The sequence below is a fragment of the Nymphaea colorata genome, chromosome 1 (genome assembly GCF_008831285.2).
Source record: "Nymphaea colorata isolate Beijing-Zhang1983 chromosome 1, ASM883128v2, whole genome shotgun sequence".
Taxonomy (NCBI): domain Eukaryota; kingdom Viridiplantae; phylum Streptophyta; class Magnoliopsida; order Nymphaeales; family Nymphaeaceae; genus Nymphaea; species Nymphaea colorata.
The window spans coordinates 16292780-16307294 of NC_045138.2; the positions used below are offsets into that span (position 1 = coordinate 16292780).

The following is a 14515-nucleotide window of genomic DNA, read 5'->3' on the forward strand; positions in this document are numbered from 1 at the left end:
TCTGATGCTTGAAAACGGCATAAAACATTCAGATCTTACCTTGTCAGATCTGGATTAGGGTTCACAAATTTAGTTCTGAATCTAAATCTAGGTCGAAATTCAATTAAAGAAGATATCAATTGATCTGACCCAAATCTAAAGGGTTTCTATCCCTACGAGGCCTGGTTGTTAGTTGTTAATTCGCTTCTTGCGAACACAAGACTGCATTCTGGATTTGGATAAGATTAAAATACAAAACTTTCAATATATTATTACTTGGCTGCTTGCGATCAGAGGCTTTCGCATCTCTATGCAAGCTTTAAAACACAGCACCATTTCTCACCTTCATTATTGGAAGTCGATTCATTATCTCGTAAAACATAGCGTTCCCTACTTGGAAGGGTGCCCCCAATACCCTTCAAAATATATATTCTTTATTTTCATACTTTTTACGTAGACTTCATTTATGCAGTTCTGTCCTCAGTATTATATATATATGTATATATACTTTGGGCGATAGATGCTCTCTCGGCCTACCACATTAATGGTTCGAATTTCTAGATATTCTCTTGCTGGTTTCAAAACAAGTTCCAATGCAATGCTTAGATACTTCTCAACACAGTCCAGAAGAGCAGAAGCCAAATTATGGAAGCAAAACCGGCAATGATAATTTCAGTTCTTCGAGTGGTACTTGAATAAGAACTGCACTCACTGCTTAGAAAGACTATTTGTAGGATCCTCCACTCCACCTGCGTGTGCTTTTAAGTTGTGTTTGAAAAAGGGAAAATATATGTGACTATAATCACTCATTTACTTGTTATAAGTAAGTGCAAATAACACACTCGTGGGTCTTTCTCAGTTCATTGACAAACTGAAAATGAAAAAAGAAAGCAAGAAATTCGGAAGGCATGTAAATTAGTCTGCATTTTTTGTAAGCGAAAGTACTGATTGTGACTTGAGATCACATAGTTGAAAGACATTGTTTCATCGCTATTGAAACCATGGAACTAGTTGGACTCATCCAATTGAGGAAAAAAATAATTAAAATAGAATTATACATGCCTTTTGAATTTTTGCTTTCTTTGCTATTTTCAACTTCTAAATGGATTGACAAAGAGCCACCACTGTCTTATTGCTAATATTCTTGTGTTGTGTATAATTGCTTGTCCCATGGAGTCATGTGTGCAGCTGACTAACTGTTTTCAGAACTCCAAACCAAGTGAAGCACAAAAACCTTGTTATACCACACTTATTTTGCTTATAAAAATAACCTTGTCATGTTTGTCTCTCTCTTTACCTTCTACTAAATCATCTATTTAAGAAAAAAGAGCAATATATATATATATATATATATATTATTTGCAAATAGTATCTTTTTATGAAATATTCAAATATAGTTTTGAAAATTTATTGTTGTTCTTTAATCTGTTTTCATACATTTGTTGTATTTTCTATATTTTGAAATGTATGTTTATTTGATAATACAGTTTCAAAAAGATCTTCAAATGATACTGCAGTATTAATGAAATGGGTTTATTCTTGTTATAAATATATTGTTCAGAAGGAGTTTAAAAAATGTTTTTTGACCTAACAAAGCAACTTTGTAATTTGAATAACATAAAATGAGAGATATTGTGAGCTTTTCTTTCTTGCTCCAATTCATGAAAAAAATAAGAGTACATCTATTGGTAGTACTTTAGAAATTGAACCTTAGGGTGTGTTTGGGTACACCTTCAAAACGGCATTTCAGAAGCAAAATGATGTTTTTCTTCTCAAATGTCGTTTTCAGGGTGTTTAGAGTCCCATTACACAAAAAATGCGTACGTATATTATATGGTGAGGAATTTCTCAGGTATAAGATGGCAAAGTTGTATATTTCGAGAATATCTTGGTAAATTTTTAAAAAATTTAAAACATTTAATAAGTATTGAAAATTATAAAAAAATAAAAATGAATGAAAAACAAAAAATGGCAGAAAACAATAAAAAACGGGTATAATAAGTATAATATACGTGTTTTTTGACGTTTTTTAAAAAAAACATGTTTTTTCACGTTTTATACAGGTGACATGTTTTTCACATTTTATACACGTTTTTTTCAAATAAAACACGTTTTCCTGAAAACTGAGTTTATGAAAAAACCCATGTTTTCAAAACTGTGTTCTTTTTCATGTTTTGAATAACCTGCTTGGAAGGTCTTTGGCAGAAAAGGTACTGTGTATTTTGAATTGGTTATTGTGATCAATTTTTCAACAATCTTGATAGTAAATAAAAACCAGGTTTCAAATGTGAAATCCTGGTTTTGACTGGTTATCGAAACGCATAAACCAGGTTTTCAAAACTCATTCAAAAGTTGGTTTTTACAAAACCAGGTTTTCAAAACTCATTCAAAAGTTGGTTTTTACAAAACCAGGTTTTCAAAACTCATTCAAAAGTTGGTTTTTACAAAACCAGGTTTTAAAAAAAAAACAAAGATTTTTGTTCAAAGTGTCATCCAAACGCATACCAAATTTTTGATCGGCGACAAAAACTCAGTGTGAATGGTTGGACACTCACTTTCATCTACGGTCTAAAAGAGACGGAGGAAAATCAAAAGTAAAAGAGAGAATGGCACAAGGGGCGTGACACCTTTGAATTGCCACTGATTCGAAAGAAGAACGTTTATCATTGCAGTTATACGTGTATATGTGCGCGTGAAAAATGGAAATCGTTCATGATATTGACTTATCAGAAGAATAATGTGACAAATCTAAGTCGCCTTTCCAAATGGCAACCATTATTGACAAAGTCGTGTGCAGTTTTTCTTGATCTCTTTCGTCCATATCAAACCTGTTGTAATGGCCGGCCCAAACTGATATATATATTTGTTGTAGTGCGATCTTTAATATTGTTCAGGTGAGCTGCCGCTCATCTGGGTTTGGAAGAGCGCCGACTAAAGCTGTCCATGAGCTGAGTTCAACCGAGTTGAGCCATTTCAAACTCGGCAACAGTGCCTATACTCGAAAAAATGGCTTGACCTGAGCCAAACATTTCATTAAAAAAATATTTTCTAAAAAAACGAAAGTGGTGGCATATAGATTTGAACATGCATACCCATTTAGCAATCTTTTTTTTTTTTTTTATAATTTTATGAGACGTATTTTATATATTCTCTTTCTTCAGCTTAATCGAATTTAACAGAGCCGAGCTCACTTAACTCGATCTCGACTCATTTAGGTTGTTGAGTTCATTTCTTAATTTCAACTCGACTCGTTTCATAAACAAGTTGATTTCGAGTCAACTTTATCGAGTGAGTTCAAACTCGAGCTCAAGCTAGAGTTGGCTGGACTCATTGAACAGCCTTAACACCGACCACTTTTGACTGACCACTTCCACCTTTTTGTGGTTTAAAAGAATAACATTTATAAAGGCAAACTACTGTCTATCGATTGACTGACCTGATCAGCTAAGCTACACCTAATGTTGTTAAAGCAATATGCTTGTCAGTTGATGGGAGCATTGACCAAATCGATTGACCACAGAATTGTCTTTGTGTCGGCTTAAACTTTTTTTTTTCAATTTTTAACTGGAAAAATGAAAAATAAATAAAAATCTAAAAAAAGAAAAGAAGTGAAAAATGCAAACAAATTATTCTATATGACGTCGTTAATTTGAACTTTTGCTAGTGGAATCCGTCAAACGGAATGGCTAGATTGTTGTCTCTGTGACGCCGCAATTGGTGCTTTGGTCAAAAACTCGCGGAGAAATTAGACTTTGGCAAATCAAACTTGGTAACCTCTTGGCCGAACACACGCGATCTGACCGCCACCTAATTTTTAACAACTCATTCCCTTGCAGTCATATCAGCTGACCACATGTTAATTTCATTTTCGAGTTTGTGGGCCAACTCTAGTGGTCTATCATACTTGAAATCTTATAACACCATAACACATTCACAAAACAAAAGAAAACTGGATGACATTTATACATGGTTTTGCTTTGATATACTACAATACTTCGTAAATTATATCGCCTCTACAAGCATGAGTACTCGTGCATTTATACACAGTATTGCAAATATCATCTTATCTTTGCCTGCGCTCATACATATCAAATTCAAGATCAGACCGAGATTTTGGGACATTTGGCAACAAGAAACACCGCAATAGTATTCCATGAATCTATCACCACAGGGACCTAATTTTTAGAAAAAAATGCAGTACCGCATCTTGTTCATAATTAGATTAACCATACTAAGTAATTACATTATTGTGACTGCAATATTCAAGCAGATCATACACATTCTAACATACTTCAACTACTTATCATCTGCATGCATTTATACAACATTCCTTGTAAAGAAAGAAGAGAAAAAAGACGGGAGACTTGTAATCCCTAGTCCAGCGAATAGAAGTCATTTTTGAATGAGTCCAAGTCCTTCTCAAACAGAGGAACGAAGGCATCGACATCTCCATTGCCGGAGAAAGAAGGCACGAGGATCAGCAGCCCCTCTACCGGCAAATATGACGGCATAAATCGGTGAGGACGCCCTGAACCAAAGTCCACGTCATAGAAAGGAAATCTCAGCCAGGAGTCCACTTCCAGGTCAGGGCTCAGCACCATCTTTCCCTCGTCTGCGCTCGGCATCAGACCTTCCGTCTTCTCTTTCGAGCTCGAGAAGTCGATGAATGACTTGAAGTAGTCGGCATCGACTCGAGCAGCTGCTTCGTGTATGAGCCTGGCCGCATGTCCGATGGGCTTGGCCAGGAGGTCTTCCACACGTGACTCGGGCCAAGCCCACAGCACCATGTTGCCGAAGTACCTCATGGGCACGAGAGAGTTGTTCATTCTGGTGCGCCCGTCCACTGCTATCCTGATCTTGGTCGTCTCCTTCACGTCTAGTCCTCTAGCTCTGGTAATCTTCCTCCATAGGTGAGCAATAATACACTCAAAGGTGCTGTAAGGCTTGCTGTAAGGGCTGCCAGCAAAGGCCATGGACTTGAGCTTCGCTATAAGCTTAGAAGGAAATTGTGCTTTCTGAACTATAATGGCGTCCTTAGAGTCTGAACGCTTGGTGGTGCTTTCATGGCGGGCAGCGTACTCAACACCGCGGTGTTCGAACTGGAAGCGGGAAGGGCTGCGAGGTATGAAGATGGAGCGGTCGTGAAGCGGAAGAGGGTGCATGGAGAGGCCGCACGTTGCTCGGCCCCAAGCGACAAGAAAATGGCCGGCAGAGAACCCATCTGCGACCATATGGTGGCTCGTGAAACCCACGACGAGCGAGCCACAGGCGAACCTAGTGAGCTGCACCTGGGCCAACTCCTCCATGCCTGTAAGGGGCGGGTGGAGGTCAAGATAGTCCGGAGAAGGCTTGTCCAAGGAGCCGAGGGGGTAATCGGAGATGTTTTCGATGAAGCGGAGGCCCTCGTCGTTGAGGAGGATGCAGCGGCGGCCGGCGGCGTCGGAGACAAACCGGCCGGCGAACTCTCTGTACCCGGCTAGGGCCTTGCGCAGGCCTTGCTCGATGACGCTGTTTGGTGGGTTGGGAGGTCTGTAGGCATACAAGGTGGCTACGTGGGTGTCGAAGCTAACCACGTCAAAGGGGCTAAGTGGGATTACGATATCGGCCGGAGGACGGGTCGAGGTCTGGTAGCTCGGCTTCAGAAGCCTGGTGCTTTCAGTCTTCACCTTCATTCTTTCTTTTCCTCCTTTACTGTTTCTCTAGCAGAAGCGATGGTTACCTAACAAAGAGGAACATGGTCAGGTGTGGAGGACACGTTGTGTGTGATTGATGAAACTGGTTGGTGTTTAAAGTGGAATAGGAAATGAGGGTGGGATCCATCTTTGATGTGAAATTGTCGACTTTTCCGGATTACTTGAATCGCATGGGGTCAATTCATCCTGCATCGCTGTCAGTCGATCTACTGTGTAAAATGGGTCGTTGATTCGTGGAAATTAAAGGATGTTTCGTTCAACATTACGCTGTTGAGGTGGTAGATACGTTGGGGTATAGACGACAGCAAGCTGATCATGGTTCTTAATCTAAAATTGCGTAAGCGTGAAGTTATAACGATGACTGCTTCACCTGCTGAGCAAATTAGTCGGAGAAAGCCAGCAAATCAGGATTTTCTGACAAAATTATGCTCAGATTTAGTTTTCTTTTTAACTTCTCTGAATGTGGAAAAGCATCACGCGCACGACTAAGAGTGGCAGACTTAAAGCATTCGAGTGGAAGCTAAAGATTTCGATACTAGAGATGCTTTCTATGAGCATGCAGTCTGATCGATCATGTTTGCTCAAATTTAGCTTCCCCATTTCGAGAATTGCGAGGAGAGACAGCCCCTCGAATTGGAGAGTTTTAAGTTCTTGACTTTCAGTTTGGTAAATGGAAACTCTGAACAGGATTTCCGGCAGTTCAAATATAGAAAAGGTTGATTCTTAGAAACTTTGCTTTGTGTTTATGGTCAAATAAACTGTTCTTGTGTTCGGCCACACCTCAATCAAGAGGCTACGACAAGTTTTGGTGGAGATAGAAAACAAAAGGTGTCCTTTTCAGCATGTTCCCACTGTGTTCTTACAAGACACGCATTTCTAATTCGTTTTCTGCTACTTCCTTTTTCCATTTTGACGAGGAGCTCGGTCAAATGACTGTAGTAATTTCGGGCACCACCAACACTTTGTTTGTGTTTGGAGCCAGAACACAGAGTCTGCTTGGCAAAACATTCTAAGACTTCACATTCTCTCTCTCTTATATATATATATATATATATATATATAAAGACATGGTCATTTGTCCTACAATTATTGAAGACCATCAATATTAACTTGTTGAAAGGAACTCAAGTTGCATGACCTTTTTCAACCCTAACGTTTGTGTTCGTCCATGTGTGGTTCACATATGCAGTCTCTTCCATAAGTTTTTTTTTTCTTTTGTTTCTCTGTAAATTCAAGTACTGCACATATGGATGAATATATTTATCACCGTCTGATCTGCGAAATGGTTTCTTGTATAATGGAAAATTTGGAATCAAGTTGTTGAGGGAATAGTAGAGGGAGCAGGATGGCTAGAAAGTGTATCTAGTAAGCAAGGTGAAGTAAAAGCAGTTATGGTTAGGCCATATATATATGTACATTTAATAATTTGTATAACTTTTTATAGCAAAAGGTTATAATAAAGTTAAAAAATAATGAAAGTGAGAGGTAAAGGGAAGAAAGAAGGGGAAAAGGTGAAAATTGAGGCCCCTGCTTACAATGGGTACTCTCTCTTTAAGTAAAAAAAAAGAAGCTTTTTAAAATGGTTATGAAAAAAAGTTAAAAAAAAGTATAAAATATAAGTACACCAACCTCTCTTCTTTTTCCCTTTAGTGTTTATTTGTAGGTGCAAAGAAGTGTGTACGGCTGTACGCACGTGAATCTCATTGTTAGGTGAGAAAAGAAAGTCGAGATGAAGACAGGATTCCATTTTCGAAAGAATTTTTATTATGGAATGTTAGACTTGCTTTCCAGTTCCTCTTTTTTCCAGTACTTCAAAGTTGAAACAAACGGGGTCCTTACGAATCAAATGGGAAAACAGAGAGAGAGCGAGAGAGAGAGAGACGTAGACGTCATAATTTGACCGTAAAAATGACGATGTGTGCTTGGATGATTGATTGTGAATCTCAACAACCCCATTGGAGAGTGAAGGGAGGAGGTGGCGGCATGGTGTGGGAGGACCAACATCAAGGTCGAGGGGTTTGAACGGCTGAAGAGTGAAGAGCAAGGGTCTCACCATTAGGGGTGAACACGAGTCGAGTCGAATTCGAGTTCAGTGTCAGCTCAAGGTCGAGGGGTTTGAACGGCTGAAGAGTGAAGAGCAAGGGTCTCACCATTAGGGGTGAACACGAGCCGAGTCGAGATCGAGTTCAGTCAGCTCGAGCTCGGTTTAATTAATGAAACCTTATGTTTGAGAATAGCTCGACGAAAGCAGCTCGAGCTTGACTCGGCAATTACGTGTTCAGCTAGAGCTCGACTCGATTAAGGCTCAACAAACTGTTTGAATAGAATTGATATTCATCGTTACATGTTGAGCTCGAGCTCGACTCGATTAAGACTCGACAAACTCGTAAACTCGTTTGAATATATCGACTTGATTAAGGCTTGACAAACTCGATTAAGGCTCGAGCTTGACTCAACATTTAAGTGTTGAGTTCGAACTCAATTCGATTATTTGAACGAGTGACTCATAAACTCGAGCTTTAAGCAAATGACTCAACTCAAACTTGTTCACGAAAAAAGCTTTAACAAGTCTAACTTTGGACCATCTGAGCAGTAGATCTGCGTTGGAGGAGTCGAACTTTGGGCCATCTGAGCACTAGATCTGCGTTGGAGGAGAAAACGTGAGTTATGAATGCCGTTGCCACGGCGGAATGACGCTTTTTTTGTCCTTTCTCTGTTTGTTAGGTAGGTAGTCCTCATCCCACTGAAAAAAATAACGTCTTCTCTGAATGAAAGAAGTGATCGAGATATTGGAGGGGAAGGCTCCCTCTTCCCGTTTACTCGACCGGCGGGCAACGGAAGACTTCTTCTTCGATCGTGACTAAAAAGAAATCACAAACTTTTGGATGTGATCGAAGAATGAGACTACCTTTTCGATGGTTAAATAAAACGATTCTTACGTAATGTAGCTTTTTGCCATCTAAAAATGGAAATGAAAGATTACAGAAATCTTTGTGAACGCACTCAGGCTTCTGTTGACCAAATCTATAGCATTAACAAACAAATATATATGTGGATCAACAATTTAGATGCTGATAGAAAAGATTACCAATTGGAATATATGTTAACAGTATAATATTGCAAGATGTAGTTTAAAAAAGCTAATGCAAAGAATAAGCATGAATGAATAATTGTCCGCAATAATGGTGGGGAGACCTCTCGGCAGATTCTCAAGATCTGCAGTTTAATCAAACTGAGGATCTTTGTAACGTGGACCTTAAATCCACGTTACAAGCAAAAAATCATGTATTTAAGGTCGGATTGGGGGAGGGAGGGGGCTAAGGGAGAAGGAAAGGGGGCAAAACATTCCAATTATGCATGCTTTCAAATAAATTTAATTAGTTTAGCCATAATCTGCAATTCGTGGAAGGAAAATAAAAAAGTTCGCTACATCCTATCATCACCAATTCCTTAAGCCACGGATCTCAATTTTGAAGTCTGACCCCTCCCTGTACACTACATTATGGATTCCACATCCACATTATCAAACTGTGGATTTCAGCCATCGTGAGTTTCGAATCCTCTCGAACCTGAGATCTGTGGGGAATCAAATGCAACCTAAGTCTGTTTTTCTTCAATATTTTTTGTCCCTTTTTTTGCAATCTAAAATTTGGTCGTTCTTGAAGTGTTGTCCTAGAAAGTCGAGAGAAGGAACATAACAGCCAAGGAAAATGTTTAGATGTCATATTCCAAGAATCTTTTCTTGCCGGTTTATGTTTAGAAGTATTTATGAAATACATAAGCCAAGGAAAACATTTCAAATGAGTGTTGAAGAATTAGCATGTTGCTTTCCAAAAAAAGAAGAAAGAACCTTACATGATTTACCACCTTGTAACATTAATAAAGTTGATTGAACAGTTCATATTCAACATAAATAGTCGTTATGTTTTTTTATGCTTGGTGATGCGACGGCTGGAAGAGAAAGCTGACGATTCGTTAGGTTTGTCTTTGGCCAAAAGAAGGAAATAAATGGGACGAATTATACGACTTTTCAATCCCTAACCACCAACAGATTAAAATAAAAAAAGGAATTAAAAATTGTAAAAACCACTAATAGACACTAATTAAGAAAGATGGAAAAAGTGGGGGGCGCAGTCCTTCCTAGACTTATACTTTTCCTCTTTTGGCAGTCACGCGTGGTTTTCAATCTAATTGCGTTACGCACAAGCAGTTCGGCCCTTGTATAAGATCCCCATGCACATCTAGTAACTTCCTTTAGATATATAACAATATGGTTGATGTAATCGAAAGATGCTCAACCAGAAGATTTATGTAGATCATGGTGGTTATTGCAGCTATCAAATTTATATAAACTTTACTTCTTGAACTACCCAATAGCAATTCCAAAAGCCAGAATCGGGTGTGACAGGGTGCTACTTAACAATAAAACTTTGCCTTTATATTGTGCTTCATGCAGCAGTACATGATCCAGACTTTACATATCCAACATTTATTAGGTCTAGGATAAGGGTGGTGAGCCATCATAGATCAAATTTAACAAAATGTAAAAATCTTTTGATATTATATGATCAACTTTAACTTATAGAGATTAACCAAAGTCTGTTGCGTTGAGGCATGTGATTAAGACTTTACCTCCTCTTGACATTAATGTTGTTAGTTAGCAAGTTCGTGATAAGTAATGATTAATTTCACATCGTTCTCATGAAAAAATATGTACATGATATAGGTCTTAGCTAGTAAACACAGACAGCTTCGCGTAGTTTTTAGTTTGAAGGGGTAAACATAAATGCAAATCTTCATGGATAGCTGTTACCAAGAGGCCTCTTATTAAAGTCCTACAGAAAAAGTTGTGCCCAAAAAAGATTTTAATAGTCGGACTTTCCCCCACGCACCCAAAAGTGAGGCTTTTAGTAGCCTTCAATTTAGCAAACTACGTGTCACTGTTCAAGTTGGTCCCCCGTTGAATACCTCTGTCTTACACTCTCCATCCTCAGGCGGTTTCAAGAGTTCTAAACTAGCGTGTTGAAGATGGAGAAGAGTTCAGAAAAAGAAGGCTCTTACCCGCAGTTAACTTATTTTGGTTAATTAAAGCGTGAGTCCAATCTTCGTTTAATTCGCTTCGTGGAAGGTCGATGAGCAGATCAATTTAGTCTCCCATTCGCATTTTTAACAGTATCTTATCTTTTCCATCGTTTTGTTCTTAATGAATAGGCATATCATTAAAAGAATTAAATCCAAATACAGGTTTGGTGAACAAGGATGCATCATTCCCGGATTCGAAATAACTATTCATGAGAAATATGATATTACAAGTAGAACTGTATTCATATATAAATACCTCCACACCAAAGAGTGGAAAAAGGGACAGAAAAAAATGGAAAAAAAGAATCAACTGTTCTTCTGATATTAGAATATAAGGCCCACTTTTCCGGCCAAGCATATATTGTTACAAGTATTCTGATCTTTTGTTGGTGCAAGAAAAAATGATCCTTGGAATCATAGAGCATTGGACTAATCTTATAACAAGATGAATGAATTTAAAAAATTGGCACTGAGTCTCTTCCTTTCTACTCCAGCGAGTAGAAGTCTTCTTTGAAGGACCCCATGTTCTTCTCAAACAGAGGAACGAAGGCATCGATATCTCCGTTACCATTGACGGACGGCGCGACAATCAAGAGTCCTTCGACAGGCAGATAGGAAGGCACAAAGAGGTCGGGGCACCCTGCGCCGAAGTCCAAGTCGTAGAAGGGGAACCGGAGCCAGCAGTCCACCTCCAGGTCTGGGCTCAGCACCATCTCGTCCGCGTCTGTGCTCGACACCAGCCCTTCCATCTTCTCCTGCGAGCTCGAGAAGTCGATGAAGGACCTGAAGTAGTCGTCGTCCACCCGAGCGACTGCATCGTGTATGAGCCTCGCTGCATGACCCACCGGCTTCGCCAAAAGGTCCTCGGCCTTGGACTGCGGCAGAGCCCACAGCACCACGTTGCCGAAATACCTCATGGGCACCGGCGGGTTGCTCATTCTAGCGCGTCCGTTAACAGCGATCTTAATCTTGGTGATCTGCTTCCCGTCGAGCCTTCTGGCTCTGGTAATCTTCCTCCACAGGTGAGCAAGAAGACACTCAAATGTAGTAAAAGGCTTTTTATAGGGGCAATCCACCGCGGCCCTGTTCTTCAGTTTTGCTAGAAACTCCGACGAAAAATGTGCTTTGTGCACCACTATGGTGTCGCCGGAGTCCGAGTGGCTGATCTTTTGGCGGTCGAGGTATTCGACGCCGCGATGATCGAACTGGTAACGAGGAGGGTTGCGGGGGACGAAGATGGAACGGTCATGAAGAGGAAGAGGGTCCATGGGAAGGCCGCGCACGGCTCTGCCCCATGCAACCAGGAAATGGCTGGTGGAGAACCCGTCGGCGATCATATGGTGGGTAGTGACGCCCACAACCAGGGAGCCACAGGCGAACCTAGTGAGCTGCACCTGAGCCAGTTCCTCTATGCCGGTGATGGGCAGGTGCAGATCAAGGTAGTCGGGGGAAGGCTTGTCCATATTACCAAGAGGGTAGTCGCAAGTGGCTTCGACAAAGCGCATGCCCTGGTCACTGAGGAGGATGCAGCGGCGGCCGTCCTCGTCGTAGACGAGCCGGCCGGCCCACTCTCTATACTCGGCGAGAGCCATGCGTAGGCCCTGCTCGATGACCTTGTTGGCCGGATTTGGCGGTCGGTAGGCATACAAGGTGGCTACGTGGGTGTCGAAGCTGACTGTGTCGAATGGGCTGAGAGGGATGAAGACATCGGTGGGAGGATGGTTGGAGGTGGGGTAGCTGGGCTTGAGGAGCCTTGAACTCTCCCTCTTGATCTTCATAGTGATCTTATGATGAAGAAGAGTAAGGGGAGGGGAGGACTCTAATGGCGAGATCTCCGGAGATGGTGTAAATTGGATCGTTGGGTTGGTGCTTAAATAAGGAAGGTGGAAGTGGGAGGGAGGAGGTAGAGGAAGGATCAATGGCCCACTTGGAACGCAGACGCCTGCCTGATCATATCCACCATAGCAAATTAGGTGGGCTGCTATTATTTGTCTTCTTCTCTGTTACGAGGAAACCAGAGGGGACCCTCTGCTTAGCTTCGTCGGAAACATCGGTCGTGGAGATATCGTTCTTCCATGGTGGCCTACGAACGGGTCCACCCTATTTTGGATGAGGCCTTCGTGGAAAGACATGGAATGCTGCTTCTTCGTGTCGCAGCGTTTTAGATGCCAGGGTGACCTTAAAAGTCATTCAAAGTTATCGAGTAGGAGGGAGAGTTTTGTATGCTGCCATGTTCATCATATTATCAACATATATATTTATTTTTATGCTCTAATATTGTATATGCATAAGATAACAAATATGTATGAAATAATAAATAAATATAAGATAATATTTATGAAATAATAAAAAATTTATGAGATAATAAGATGTTAAACAATAAGATGATGCTAAACACAAATATGAGATAATGTTTGTAAAATAATAAAATATTTATCAAGCAATGAGATAATGAAAGGTGTGTCAATGAAAAACCAACATCAAATTTTCATCATTATCTATGGCCAAGAAAGAAGAGGGCGAACCTCTCCTCCTTTCCCATACTCCCCAAGAACTAGGGTTGTTTGCTTAAAAAGAATAGCACAACAAATTTTGTCTTTCTCACGTTATTCATAACTGGACATTCCAGAGATGGTCATTTCTGGTGTCGTTTGATAGTTGAAATGCTTTGTGAGTACTGTATTACTTTACCTGAAATATTAGAGTAGCTTCATAAAACACTAAAATTAACTGTCCATGAATAAACTTCAATTTTGGAGGCAATGCTAGGAAACACTTATAAAGTGTTCCACTCGTGGAATGACCCTTTCGTGTGGTTGCAAGGATGAGATCAAATGATTTTTGTTTAAAAAATGAAAAGGATAGAAATGAAAGTCCATTTTAGGCCAAGGATTGACCAAAGCTAAGTGGCTTGAGAAAATGACATTTCGATTGGACTGGAGATGATATGTTGGAAATATTCAATGTATTCCGCTTGTATTTCTCATTTTGGATGAAGATCTTTGAAAATGAGTGGGATTCGTGTGCCGAACAAGAACCTGGTTATATGCACGTGCCCAATTTTTTGTGCATAGTATGGTTAATGACAAAAATATCCCCAGTTTACACTGAAAAAAGAAAACTATATTGTAAAGGCGAAAATGAAAAAAGTAAAAAGAATAGAAAGAACATTCCTTTTTAAAAAATTTCCAAATCCCATGTACTGCCCACCAAAGACACCAAAATGGTAGCGTAAGGCACACGCTGCACCTCACCAACATGCACGCACACAAAGACACAGGTAAGGGACGTTGCTAGCTATAGAAACTTGAAAGTGCATGGTGGGTAAATTACTGACTATAATCTCTTTTATCAGTCATGTTTTGTTATGCTTTCAAAATAAGCAGTACATATTCTCTTCATTCCATAGTTACAAATAGATAGAAAAAACCATTGAGACAAGTAAAAACTGACCGAACCGCTATCAGTATCTGATTGTGAAAATTCTCCCCTTGAATGTGCAAGTTCGAATTTAGAAGCTGCGAGTGGAAACAAGAGAAAAATGATCCGAACCAATATCAGTATCTGATTGGGAAAATCTTCGCCTTAAATGTGCAAGGACAAAGTTGCAAGTGGAAGCTAGATAGTACCACGACGACTAAACGAGGGCGAAGCTAGTAAGCAAGTGAAATGTGAAGTAAAACAGTTATGAATAGAACATTATATGAAGATGCAATAATTGCTTAAGTTTTTAATGTAGATAATTACAAGCTTTATTTAAA

At 39.9% G+C, this 14515-nt stretch overlaps 2 protein-coding genes across 2 annotated transcripts; both read right to left on the bottom strand.

The window, feature by feature from the left end:
* Window positions 1–4194: 4194 nt before the first annotated feature.
* Window positions 4195–5740, bottom strand: LOC116266444 (agmatine coumaroyltransferase-1-like). The gene has a single exon (XM_031647668.1). It carries the CDS (start codon window positions 5649–5651, stop codon window positions 4353–4355), a length of 1299 nt encoding a protein of 432 aa, XP_031503528.1. The 5' UTR covers window positions 5652–5740; the 3' UTR covers window positions 4195–4352.
* A 5227-nt stretch (window positions 5741–10967) lies between these two features.
* LOC116252232 (agmatine hydroxycinnamoyltransferase 1-like) lies at window positions 10968–12610 on the bottom strand. The gene has a single exon (XM_031626367.2). It carries the CDS (start codon window positions 12530–12532, stop codon window positions 11240–11242), a length of 1293 nt encoding a protein of 430 aa, XP_031482227.1. The 5' UTR covers window positions 12533–12610; the 3' UTR covers window positions 10968–11239.
* Window positions 12611–14515: the final 1905 nt, after the last annotated feature.